General features: G+C 58.2%; 1 protein-coding gene across 2 annotated transcripts; it reads right to left on the bottom strand.

Moving 5' to 3' along the window:
• Positions 1-3,198: 3,198 nt before the first annotated feature.
• ZNF629 (zinc finger protein 629) lies at positions 3,199-11,986 on the bottom strand. Of its 2 annotated transcripts, none has more exons than XM_025371425.1 (3): positions 11,795-11,986; positions 9,154-9,259; positions 3,199-9,017 (listed from the first exon to the last, which is right to left on the bottom strand). In XM_025371425.1, the coding sequence occupies exons 2-3, from the start codon at positions 9,163-9,165 to the stop codon at positions 6,453-6,455; spliced, it is 2,577 nt and encodes an 858-aa protein (XP_025227210.1). In that variant the 5' UTR covers positions 9,166-9,259; positions 11,795-11,986; the 3' UTR covers positions 3,199-6,452. The 2 variants fall into 2 exon arrangements, with proteins under 2 accessions (XP_025227210.1, XP_025227209.1); XM_025371424.1 differs by having other exon boundaries at positions 3,199-8,998.
• Between the last annotated feature and the right edge of the window lie 734 nt (positions 11,987-12,720).

The following is a 12,720-nucleotide window of genomic DNA, read 5'->3' as shown; positions in this document are numbered from 1 at the left end:
CGCGCACAGATCGGGACACCTCAGCGGGGTGACTTACTGCTTTGCAATCGGCTTTGGGAGTGGTGCACCGCGTACAGAGCGGCGCCCCTGGGCTCAGCGCGTTGCGGGCCCACCGGACGGATCCTTCACCGAGGCGGGACTGGGGCTGGGCGCCAGAGTTCGTGCGAAGCGGTGTTGCTTCCGGCGCTGGCGACAGGGCCATGGCCACGGCAGGGGCTGCGTGTGTCTCAGCAGTGGCGCCTTCGCGAGGACTAGCGGTTCTGTCCGCCTTCGGGCTCCACTGGCACCCGGGGCTTGGGCGGGGCCGCTGCTGCTGGACCAGGACGGACTGGAGAGGACTGGAGACGGAGACGCGGGCCATGGTGACCTCGGGGCAGGGCTGCCGGCGGCGGCGGGCACGCTGGTGGAAGCGTGGCCCGCGGCGGGGAAGGACATCGGGCCGCCGAGGAAGCGTGGATGGCCTGGGGCAGCGATGCGAGGGTGGGAAAAACGCAGGATATTGCATCATAGAGACGCGACCACCTGCTCCCCTGTACAGCGCCAGTCTCAGGAGCGCCGCACGGGTCACGGGTGGAGGTCAGCCAGGCCTCCTTAAGCGCAGTTCCCTTCCAGGAGTCGCCTTCGCCTGGGCTCTTTATAAATGCCAAATAACTCCGCATTGTCTCCCTAGATATATGCTCTAAGGGCCATTCGGTTTCCCTATCAGAGGGGCAAAACTCTCCTCTTGGGTCTTCATACCTAATAAAAGTCGGCATCAAACCACTTACTCAAGGTCAAGTCTGAGGGAATGGGGTGAAGATCCCAGAATGTCAGTGGGGCAGCAACCACTGATGTGGCAGGAACCAAACCTTTTTTTTCTTTTTGAGATGGAGTCTGTCTCCCAGACTGGAGTGCAGTGGCACGATCTCGGCTCACTGCAACCTCCGCTTCCCGGTTTCAAGCGATTCTCCTGCCTCAGCCTCCCGAGTAGCTGGGACTACAGGCGTGCACCACTGCGCCCAGCTAATTTTTGTATTTTTAGAGACGGGTTTCACCATGTTGGCCAGGCTGATCTTGAACTCCTGACATTGTAATCCGCCTGCCTCGGCCTCCCAAAGTGCTGGGATTACAGGCGTGAGCCACTGCGCCTGGCCAGGAACCAAACTTTTTTTTTTTTTTTTTTGAGACGGAGTCTCACTCTGTCGCCCAGGCTGGAGTGCAGTGGTGCGATCTCGACTCACTGCAAGCTCCTCCTCCTGGTCCCACGCCATTCTCCTGCCTCAGCCTCCCGAGTAGCTGGGACTACAGGCGCCCGCCACCGTGCCCAGCTAATTTTTTGTATTTTTAGTAGAGGCGGGGTTTCACCGTGTTAGCCAGGATGGTCTCGATCTCCTGACCTTGTGATCCGCCCGCCTTGGCCTCCCAAAGTGCTGGGATTACAGGCATGAGCCACCGCGTCTGGCCAGGAACCAAACTCTTAATAAACATTTCCCATGAGGCTCTGGTGCCCGGAGGATTTGCCTTAATTTTTTGACTGCTTACCACCCCTAGTGGTCCCAGTGGCAGCGGTACCCTGGGCCACTGCCCAGGGACTGGCAGACCAAAACTCCTCCTGGGCCCACCCTGACCTTGGCTGTCTTCTTGGGAGTGAACAGATGTTGGCATTAGTGGTGGACATGCCCATTTCAGCCAGACCTTGGGCACTGCCTGTGATTGGCCAGTGAGTTGCCTGACGTTGACCGCTCTTCTCAAAACTTGCCTTGCATCCAGCGGTGCTACGCTGTCCTGTCCTGGTTTTTCTTATACCGTCTTTTGCTGGTTCTTTCTCCACCCCTAAGCTAGACCTTCTACTTTGCCACTCTGGGTGTGTTTATTCATGGTTATGGCTATAGCTAAGCTGAAAAGACCTAACTGCTCCAGCCACTTTCTTTTCCTGAGTTCCAGACCTGGAGAATCACCTATTCTTGTGGCAAAAGGAGAGATCATGTCACTCTCAAATACCCCCAAGTGGTACCTTCCCCGAGCTCCTCCAGGGGCTCCACACTGTGGGCTCTGCTCTCTGCCTCTGTCTTCCCAGAGTCCCCTCTCTGCTCTAAGCCCGTACCCAGCTGTTATGCACCCCTGTCCCCCGTCCCACCCCCAACCCATAATACCTACTCTAGGGTCTTCTTGCAACCCTCATCTTTCAGGTCACTTTCCCCAGAAAGCTTCCTGGCCCTCCGCTGTGGCAGGCACCATCTCTGGGTCCACAGACCTGTGAAATGTCTGAAGCAGTCACTGCCTGTGCCTGCTCTTCCGCTGTAGTCACTTTTCTGCAGATTTCTCCAGCACTGGGACTCCTGATGGACCTCAGTGTCCCCAGGGCTTGGCACACAGAGAACGTGGAGTAGCCTTCATTACTTGCTTCTCCTCTCCTCCCAACCCCCTTTCCAGGTGGGGAAGGGAAGGAGACACTAAACCTGCCCTGGGGTGTGGTCAGAGGGGTACAGGAAAGGTGGGGAGACACTTCCTGGCTGGGGCAGACCCCCCCCCCAACCCCCTATGGCCAGGCCCAGAGCCCAAGAGACTGAGCACTGAGGCAGGCCTGACATTGGGATGGAGTGGGTGCAAAACATGCTTGAGTTCCTGGCCATTCTGGTTTCCTTCATGGACTTACTGTGGATCTTGGGCAAGTGGCTGCCCTTCTCTGAGCCTCAGCCTCTCCACACAGTAAGGGCACAAGGGCTGACATCCTGGGAGTGAGATGATAAGCCAGGTCTCCACCCACCTCTCCCAGGGTCCCCAAGTGAACCAGGAGTGGTGGATGCCAGCTTCTGAAACTAGATCCTCAGAACTTCCCCGTGGCAGGGTGCGGGTATGGTGGCCAGAGAGGCCTCCCTGGGGCTGCACGGCTGGGCCTGAGCTGGCCAGCGCCAGAGCCACCAGGTGGCCACTCTACAGTCTTGCTGGTGGGGAGGCCAGGCACTGATGAGGACAGCTTGGCTCTGCTGCCATCTCATCAGATTCATCCCTCTCCATACCAAGGGTGTGCAGCTTAAAACTTCATCAACTCCTCAGCTTCCCACAAGCCAGTACTGGATGGGGATTTTAGGGCCCCTGGGTGAAGTGTGGGCCTGGGGCTGGCCTGAGCTTTTGCAGTCACTCCTGGGCTCCGGCTTAAGGTGAGGCCATGCTCTTTCAGCTCACTCTAGGCTGAAATAAAAAAACAAGAAACACCCAGGAAATCTTATTCCCTTTATTCTCTTCAACTAAGCAACATGACCACCGGTGACACAACACTGTTTTGGACACACAACACTCAAAAGTGGGGCCTCTCTTCACTCCAAGGGGACAAGTCAGGTGACTGGGGCTTCCCTAGTGGGGGCAAAGGAGTCTGGGAGCTGCTGACCTCAGGGCGGGTCACGGAACCCCACCTCTTGGCTGTGATGGCTTCAAGTTTCCCCACCATTCAGGATTCATGCCCAGTTCCAAGTTCCCATCTGACCTCCATGTCCACAGCAGTTTCGAGTTTCACTCTAAGCTCTCCCCTCTGCTTTCCCCACTGACTCCCTGACCCTATCTGTTGGGCTCCTCCCTCCACCAGGGTGTTTCTGAGGGGCCTGGGGTCTGCATGTGATTGGACAAGAGGGTTTGGTTGCACAGTGCCTTCCAGACTCAGTTCTGGTGGGCAAATGCTTTGACCTCTGGGCCTTCATCTGAGCCGATCTGAGCAACTCTAGCCACTGCCACCTCCCTGCTTCGATCCTCCCGAGACGTAGCTCACTCTGGGAGGAAAGCCCCTGGTTAAAGGAGCTTGGGGAGGTAGGCAAGAAAGAACAGGCCACACCCCAGAGGTCTCCGACCCTGCCCCCTTCCTACTGCAAAATGCCTGACCCCACAAACTGTGCTCACATCATCCATCCCGTACCAGAGCCAAGCCCCTTAGCCCTCACCCATCCCTACAACATGCGAGCATCCTACTACATATGCTACACCCTAGTCCGAAACAGGCCTGCGCCGGCCTTCGGCCACACCGCCTGCCTCCCCTCGGACTGGCCTCTGAGCCCCAAAAGCTGCTCCTCAGTTCTCTTCTGGGGAGATTCCTTAGGCCCATTTCTGAGGGCATCTGCTTCTGGCTTTGCGAGGGGTTTGTCTCTACAACTTCAGTTTCTGCTACCATCTTGGGGGGCAGGGAAATCTGCTTAGACTTGGCGGACTTCTCAGTCTTACAGGGACACCCCTTCATCGGCATTCTGTTAGGGAGACCCACAGGCAGCCCCTCCCTCAGTAGTGCTTCCCTTCCTGGCACTTGGGTAGGCTGGGGCATTACGCAGATGGCAACAAGGTTCTCTGCACAATCCTGAGGCCTGCTTTCTCCCTCTCCCCAGCAGGCCTGCTGTTTTCCTCCCGCAATGTTTGAGATTTCGATCCTTTTAAATGTTAGGGTCATTCCGCTGGGGCCACGATAGATGAAGGAGGAAGGATTTGCATAAAGGTTGTGTGAACCTTTAGGTCATGGAATTAGAGGTCTGTTCCACAGCTTTGCAAAAATCCCGGTCACCCCGGTCTGAGACACGACTCCTGACAGGCCCCGCAGCTGGCATCTCAGTCCTTACTCCAGGACAGCGCACTACTGGGGTTGGCCTGCACTTCCTTTCCGACCCAGCGCTGAGCAGACTCCTCTCCTTTTGAAGGGGTCTCCAGGATTAGGGAATGGGATTCTTGTTACAGATGTTTCATTCAAGAATTTTCTCTCTTCCACCATCTCACAGGGCAGTAGTCTCTCCCCCGCCACATACGCCCAGGCCTGTGAGCAGGCTTGGCTGAGTTTATGAACATGTAACTGTGTGGTGTGGGAAGTGAGATGGGCCTGGCAAGGGAGCCTTTCTCATCCTTGTTTCCCTCTGAAGGTTTCTGGCTAAGGAGAGAAGCCAAATGGGTGGAATCCCTCCCATCCATCCCAAGGCTGAGATTGGGCTGGATCATCACAACCCTGGAGGGCTCCAGGTACCAGGGTGAGGAGGGTAGTACGGCCTCTGCGGACTCTTCAGGGACCTGTGGCTCAGTCCGTGGGATGCCTGGATCCCCACCAGGGCGGCTGCCTTATCCTGCAAGGCAGCCTTGCTACCAACAAAGATGAATGGCTGAAGTTTAAAATCAAGTTGCTGGCTAATCAAAGCTTTCTAAGAAATTCTGTGGCCCTGCTGACTTGGAGAAGGCTAGGGAGGCCCACATGCAGGCCCTAAGTCTCTGAAGGGCTTTATTCTTTGGAGGTCTGACTAGCAGCGGTTCTCCCTCTTCACTGAGGACAGAATTCGAGGAAATGAGCTGCCACTGGCGGCAGTTAGGTTTCAGGAAAAACCTCCTGATGGTGAGACCTGAGAATGTGGTGGGAGGCAACCGCCATCCCTGGAGGCCTTGCAGAGTAGAAGTCCCTGGCTGGGCAGGTAGAAAGGGTGGTCCTGCCTGGTGTGGGGAGAACCCTTGCAGCCTGAGAGCTGGGACCTGCCTGCAACTTGCAGTTTCACAAGCTCCCGGAAGCAAGAAGGGGCCTGGAGTTAGCTGAGTTCCATGTGAGCAGTTTCCCCACCTTGGTTTGCTCCCCTCAAAGTAATCTAACAGGAACTGACCCCTGCTTCCCCCTAATTTTTGCGGTGGTTTCTCAGTATTCTTATACTGACCATGTTTCTGCACCCCAAACTTCAGCCTTTAAAAAGGCTTGCCAATTTGTTTTTTCTTCCCCATTTTGGGGTTCTTTTTGATAAGGGATTCCACAGGCCTCTTTCCCTAACACACACAATTCATCTAACATTGGCCTCAAACCCCAAGGAACCCCAGTGCAGTGAACGGGACCTTCTCTTCCTAGTCTCTGTCTTATCTTCTCTGGGGGCCCCAGAGCTCCTGGTCACTTATTTTTCTCCTGTTTTCTTCCTTTGCAGTTCCACACAGTTCCCACACCACTCCCCCAGCTGGGCGTCTTCGCCTCTGGAACTGTCCAGGGCCGCTGGGAGAGAACCCTGTGGAACAGCGAGGGACAGGTGTTTTCTGCACCTTCTGAGGGTCGCTCCTCCCGGGTCAGTGCCATCGCAGCACTTCCCCGACCCTACAGGATTTTCCTAAGGATTTTGATACAGTTTTATAGGGTTGTTCAGAGACATATTGGGACCTCTTCCTACAATTAATAGGGCTCTTATCCACTATGGTTTATAGGGTTTTTCTGCTACAGACTTAAAGGGCTTTTTTTTTCCTACATATTTATAGGGCTTCTAACCCAACAGTTTTTCTCCACTGCCTTATAAGTGCTTCCCACCAACAATTTTATAGGGTTTCTCATCACTGATGTAAAAGCACTATTTTTTCCCCAGGGTTCTTTCTCCTCCACTCCACTACCATCTGATAGGGTTATCCTCCCTTCCCCATGTAATTATTTTGGGGGAAAAAAAATCCAGTGTTCCTCTCTGGAGAGAGCGAGGCCCCTGGTCTCCAGACCCATTTCACAGGGAGACACCTGGGTGGCAGCTCCTATGGAGCAGGAGGGCCGCGACTTCTGTGAAGCCGTCTCCACACTCGGGGCACAGATAGGGCTTTTCTTCCACTCGGGTTTTGGGGCTTTCCCCTTCTTCCCCTTCCCCATGGCTGCTGCTCCCCATGGGGGTAGGGGCTTCCCCCTCACCTTCCTGGCCTGTGGACAGGGTGGCTGCCTCTGGAGGGGGGTCCTCGGGACTGGGGGACTTTTCCTGGGTGTGGGTTTCTTGGTGCCGGGTGAGGGCCACGCGGTCGAGGAAGGAGGCCCCGCAATCTGAGCAGCTGTAGGGTCTGGCCCCCAGGGGGCTCCTGAGATGCTCCAGGAGGACGGAAGAGCTCTTCCCCAGCTCTGTACTCTTCTGGGAGCTCTTCCCGCCTGCATGGACTTTCTGGTGCAGCAGCAGCTCAGAGCTGAGGCCAAAGCTTTGTTTGCATTCAGGGCATTTAAAGGGCTTCCCACTTAGGAAGGGGCTGGGCCCTGCGCCTTCCCCTAGGCCAATCCTATAATCAGGAAAGAGAAAGGGCTTTTCGTTGCCGTGGGTGAGCTGATGCTGGAGGAGCACAGAGCGATCCAGGAAGCTCTCTCCGCAGTGGGAGCAGATGTAGGTCTTGGAGGACAGCAGTCCCCGCCTCTGGCTGAAGCCCTCCTGACCCTCTGGCGGCTTAAGGGGCTGTCCCGGGGCGTCGGCTCTGCCCTCCGCAGCCCCGGGGTAGGAATTCCCTCGGAAAGGGAGCCTCGGGGATCGTAACTGAGGAGGCTTGGGGGCTGGGTGTGCGATGAGGCCGTCTGCATTTTTGTAGGGGTTTTCTCCGATATGGATCCTTTGATGTTGCATGAAGATGCCCTCGTCGTTGAAGCCCTTTCCGCACACGAGACACTTGTGCGGCTTGGCTCCCGGCGGCGGGGTCAGCAGGGAGGGGTCCCCGAGCCCCAGCAGGGCGTCGCCCTGGGCCCTCCGCGCTGGGGTCTTCCCCCTCTCATGGATCACCCGGTGCTGCTCCAGCTCGTGGGCTTCCAGGAAGGCCTTCCCGCAGTCGGAGCACACGAACAGGTTCTCGTCCATGTGCGTGCGGACGTGGGTGATGAGGTTGGAGCTCTGGCTGAAGCTCTTGCCACACTCGGGGCACTTGTAGGGCTTCTCGCCGGTGTGCGTGCGGCGATGCTGGATAAGGTGGGAGCTGCGGATGAAGCTCTTGCCGCAGTCGGAGCACTTGTAGGGCTTCTCGCCGGTGTGGATGCGCTGGTGGCGGATGAGGGTGGAGCTCATGATGAAGCTCTTGCCGCAGTCGGCGCAGATGTAGGGCCGCTCGCCGCGGTGGATGCGCTGGTGGTTGATGAGGTTAGAGCTGACGCTGAAGCTCTTGCCGCACTCGGGGCACTTGTAGGGCCGCTCGCCCGTGTGAGTGCGCTGGTGCCGCAGCAGGGTGGCGCTCAGGGTGAAAGTCTTGCCGCACACCGGGCACTTGAATGGGTCCTCGCGCAGGTGAGTCCGCTGGTGCTTGATGAGGGTGGAGCTGTGGCCGAAGCTCTTGCCGCACTCCAGGCACTCGTAGGGCTTCTCGCCTGTGTGCGTGCGCTGGTGCTGCGTCAGCTCCGAGCTCTGGATGAAGCTCTTCCCGCACTCGGTGCAGCGGTATGGCTTCTCGCCCGCGTGGATCTTCTGGTGCTTGAGGAGGTTGTGGTTCTGACCGAAGCGCTTCCCGCACTCGGGGCACTTGTAGGGTTTCTCGCCCGTGTGCGTGGCCTGGTGCTGGATGAGGTCGGAGCTGCGGTAGAAAGCCCGGCGGCACTCGCCGCATTTGTAGGGCTTCTCGCCGGTGTGGGATCGCTGGTGCTTGATGAGGTTGGTGCTCTGGGTGAAGGCCTTCTCGCACTCCGTGCACTTGTAGGGCTTCTCTCCCGTGTGCGTGCGCTGGTGCTGCACCAGGTTGGAGCTCCAGCTGAAGCACTTGCCGCAGTCGGGGCACTTGTAGGGCTTCTCGCCGGTGTGCGTGCGCTGGTGCTGCACCAGGTGCGAGCTCTGCGTGAAGCTCTTGCCGCACTCCGAGCAGGTGTTGGGCCGCTCTCCTGTGTGGATGCGCTGGTGCCGCAGCAGCTTGGACCACTGGCTGAAGCTCTTGCCGCACTCGTTGCAGATGTAGGGCTTTTCCGCCCCCGCCGGGCGGCCCTGCACCAGCTCCCGCAGGCTAGGCTCATTGGCGGGGACGACCGGGGGGCTGTTCCATGTGGTGAGAGCGCCCCACTGCCAGCTGGCCTCGCAGGCCTTGGTCCAGTCAGATGGGGTAGGGACAACCTCCGGGGCTGGGGGGTCCAGGGGGGTCTGGTGGTCCAAGGGGTTGGAGTGAGCCAGTGGGGTTGGGGGGTTCTGGGTGACAGAGGGGTCCTGGGAGGGTCTCTCCAGGGACATCTCTATGGAGTCCTTGGATTCTGGACTCTGAGCCGGGTCTCCCATGATGATCTCCTCCCCAGAACTTTCCTGCCGAGGGCTCTCCTCTTCGTTTTCACTCTCGGCACCTACAGAGAGAAAGGGAGTCTCCAGCCCCCAGCCCCTTTCAGAACACGGGGTCTGGTCTCTCTTCCCTCCCCTGGGTGTCCCCCAGAGTCCAGGCCCCTCCCTGAGCTGGGGCCACCGTCTTGCCGGGACCGCAGCCCCTTCTTGTGCCCCTCACCTCTGTGAGCATCGTTGGGGCTCTGTTCCGGACCCTGCAGATCCGGGCCCCACAGCGCAGTCTCGGGCTCCATCCCAGAGCTCAGGACTGCAGCGTTCCAGGGACCCTGCGGGGGAAGAGAGCGATGAGCGCACACTGGGAGCTGATTTCGCACTTTGCTTTATTCCCCCTGAACCTCACTCCCGCCCTGCCCCACCCCAGTCCTCCTTGTGTGAGCTTCAGTGTCCTCCAACCCCATTTTTTCTGGGCACGGGTTCTTGCTGTGGCCCCTTTCCCCTGCAGGCCTGATTCTCGCTCCAGATCTTAAGAGCACAACTAAGCAAGCAGGTGAATTTAAGAGCGTAATTAAAAACTCATCACTCATAAGCCTTTGAACCCAGACTGGGGGCTGGAACGGTCTCTGACATCCACAGGGGAAGGAGGTTTTCACCCCACACCTATGATGCCCAGAGGCTGGGAAACCTGTTATTTGCTAATCAGAGGAAGCTCATTAAGACTCTAATTTTCCTTCTAATGGGGTTGCTAATTGAGACCAATAAACTTTTCTGTGCCCCAGAGTGAACGCAGGCTGCCGGAGACACTTAAAGGGTTAAGAAAAAATACCCCAGTTTCCCAGAGGAGACAGGGGCCCTCTAAAAGGATGGGGGCACTTTCCCGTTATCCAAGCACAGAAAGAAGGTCAGGCTGGAGGTGGGGGGAGGGGCAGTTTAAAGCGGCCAGGAGCATCTGCAGGAACCGCCCAGAGGAAGAGAAAAAGTAAGGAGAAGGGGAGAATGGATGCTTGTGTGAACACCTGCAGCGGACCCAGCACCTGCCATGGTGTCATTTCTCTCACCCAGTCCTCCCACAGCATGGTGAGGAGACCCAGAAATCTGGCTGTCCATTTTACAGATTAGTACATCGACGCCTGGGGAGACCTCTCCAAGGTCAAGGCTGGGAAGTGGCAGAGCTAAGATGACAAAAGCAGGGCTCCGTGTCTGGCTCACCCCTGTCTATCAGAGCACGAGGTGACCTTGGGAGTCATGTGAGACTCATGCTTGTGGGAGGCTGGCAGGAAACAGGTGATGAGGACAGCTCATGGGGAGCCTGCTGGCAGTGAGAATAGGCTGGAGAAATTCCTGGGACCCAGAGGGTTCCCAGGCTAGAAAAGGAGGAGTTGCACCCAGGGACTAGGCCTGCTGGTCTGCACCAATGAGCTGGAACTATACTCCTCACCAAAGCCCTCCTATTCCCACTCCCGCCTGGACCCTCCTTCTACTCCTTCTGTTCTGCTTTGTTGAGGCTGTTTCCCAAGCCTAGGACTGCGCCTGGCACCGAATAGGTGCTCCAGGAACTTTGTTGAATGAATGAATCAATGAATGAATCAATGAATGAATGAATGAGATGTCCCTGGCCCCTGGAACACCTGTTTGGTCTAATGCCTTTAAAGATCAGTTTGCAAGGGGATGGCAGCAAAAGAGCAGGAGTTCCAAGTGGCCCCCTGGTAAAAACAAACAAACAAAAAAACAGCCAGCTGTCACTCCAAAAATGGTGAGATGAGTCCAGGATGAGGGAACGGGGCCACATGAACAAAGCACTAGAAGGAGGTCCCACACCATTTACACCCTGCAGAGAATCCCTGGGTGTGGCCTGGAAACTTTGGATGGCTGTGTGAGGTGGGTGCTGTGTGCACAGGGGCAGTGGGGCAAGAGAGACATGGCAGGAGGCAGCCGAGAGGTGACCAAGGTGAAGCAAGACTGGCTGCACCCTGCCAAAGAGCGGTAGGAGAGACAGAAGTTAGCGTTTAGGAAGTAAATTAATTTCTTCATCTCTGCAGCTACTTAAGCTCCGAGAATCCCCCCTCCCCGCCTGTAAGTGTCTTTGAGGTGGTGGAAGCGGAGACCTCTGCCACATTGGGGGCTGCCTGATGTCCGGTCCGGGAAGGATGCCCTGCTGTGTTTGCTGGGGACAGGTAAGAGCTTGTGGACCTCGATGGTCTCCAAAAAATTCTCCCCCAGTGGTCCAGAGTAGGAGGGAAAGGGTTAATGACAGGGCCGACACAGAGCATGGACGTGGGAAGACCGAGGGAGGCCGAGTCGCTGGGAGCCCAGGCGCCAGGCACGCCAGCCTGAGACCTCGCGATGGCCCTGCTGCAGAGGGAGGGAAGGAGGAGCCGCCTCCCGAGAGATGTGGGGAACGGCCCAGGGTGACCCTGACATGGAGGCGGCGGGAATGCGGCCGCCCGGCCCCCCCACCGCCTGCACCGTCGGCCCCGGGCTTCTGCTCCCCCGGAGCCGCGACCCCCGTCCCGCTGCTGATCCAGAGCGTGGGCATCCGCCCCCGCCCTGGCCCCCGGGGTCCTGGCTCCTTCAAGCACTGCCAGGTTCCTCCAGGGCTGCGCTGGCAGCGCCGGCCCCCGGCCCCGGCCGATCCCTCTTCCCAGAATCCCTAGGCTCCCCTCCCCCGCCGCCGACCCCCGCGCTTCCCAGAATCCTCGGCCCTCCGCGCCCCCCACCCGCCCCCACCCCGGCCACAGCCTCGGGCGCGGGTGGGGGGCTCAGGCCCGGGCTCCCGGCACCCCCCTCCCGGGCCCCATTGTTCCCCGGCGGCCGTCCCGGGCCCTCCAGGCCACCCCCTGGGAACCCAGGCGTCCCCAACTCACGGCTCTGGGGTCTGGGAAAAGCCGGAAGGCGGAATCCAGCCCCAGGGGACTTAACCCCTTCAGTGCCCTGCCTTGGGGGACGGACTAGGCGCCGAGGACTCTAGGGTCCTTCTCAAGGGGTGATTCCAGGCTGAGGACCCGGGGACCAGTTCAGGGTGACTGGGACGGAGCAGGAAGTGACCCCAGCTTCCCGGGCCCCTCTAGCCTGGAGTCAGAGCATCAGCTCTATGGGATTTAACCCTTTGCCTCCCGCAGCCTGGGGAAAAAAGGGGACAGCAGTGGGAGCAGGAAGGAGGCTGGGATGACGCCCCTGTCCCCGTCTCCAGTGGGAGCAGGCAGCGTGGGCATCTGGGAGCCCCGATGCCCGCGAGGGTCCCTGGGCTTCTGGCCGCTCTTCATCTCGCAGAGGTTCCACCGGCAGGGCCAGGAAAGCCCTATCTCAGATTTGGCGGCTGCTGATCCCCTGAGGCCAGCCTTTGTTTGGATTCACCCTGGGATGGGGCTGGGGTGGGAGCAGGAGCTGGCAGGGCAGACCTGAGGGGGAATACCCTACGCACTAAACATGGCCTTAATGCTTGGTGGAAGTCATGGCTGCAGGAGTTGGGGCTGCAGGGACAAACACAGCCGGGAAGGATTTGCAATAGCCTGTGTCCCAGCCCCTTTTCCCCAGACACCTCCCCTCAGAGGAGGAAACTGAGGCTCACGGTGGCAGGAAAGAAATCAGTGGGGGTTCCCTTGCCAAGGAGGGAGAACCTCTTTCCTCATAGCTCAGAAGGCATCCAGCTCACAGCAGAAGAAACCTTTAAAACCCCAGGAACACTGGTGGCCTCCCAAGGTCCAAGTTATCTATGCTCGCAATTTTTACAGCCTTTCTTTCTCGTCTTCCTTATCACAGTCCCATGGGATAAGGTTGCCTATCATCCCTG

Source organism: Theropithecus gelada, chromosome 20 (assembly GCF_003255815.1).
Source record: "Theropithecus gelada isolate Dixy chromosome 20, Tgel_1.0, whole genome shotgun sequence".
Classification (NCBI taxonomy): Eukaryota; Metazoa; Chordata; class Mammalia; order Primates; family Cercopithecidae; genus Theropithecus; species Theropithecus gelada.
This window is presented reverse-complemented; position numbering and strand designations above follow the sequence as displayed.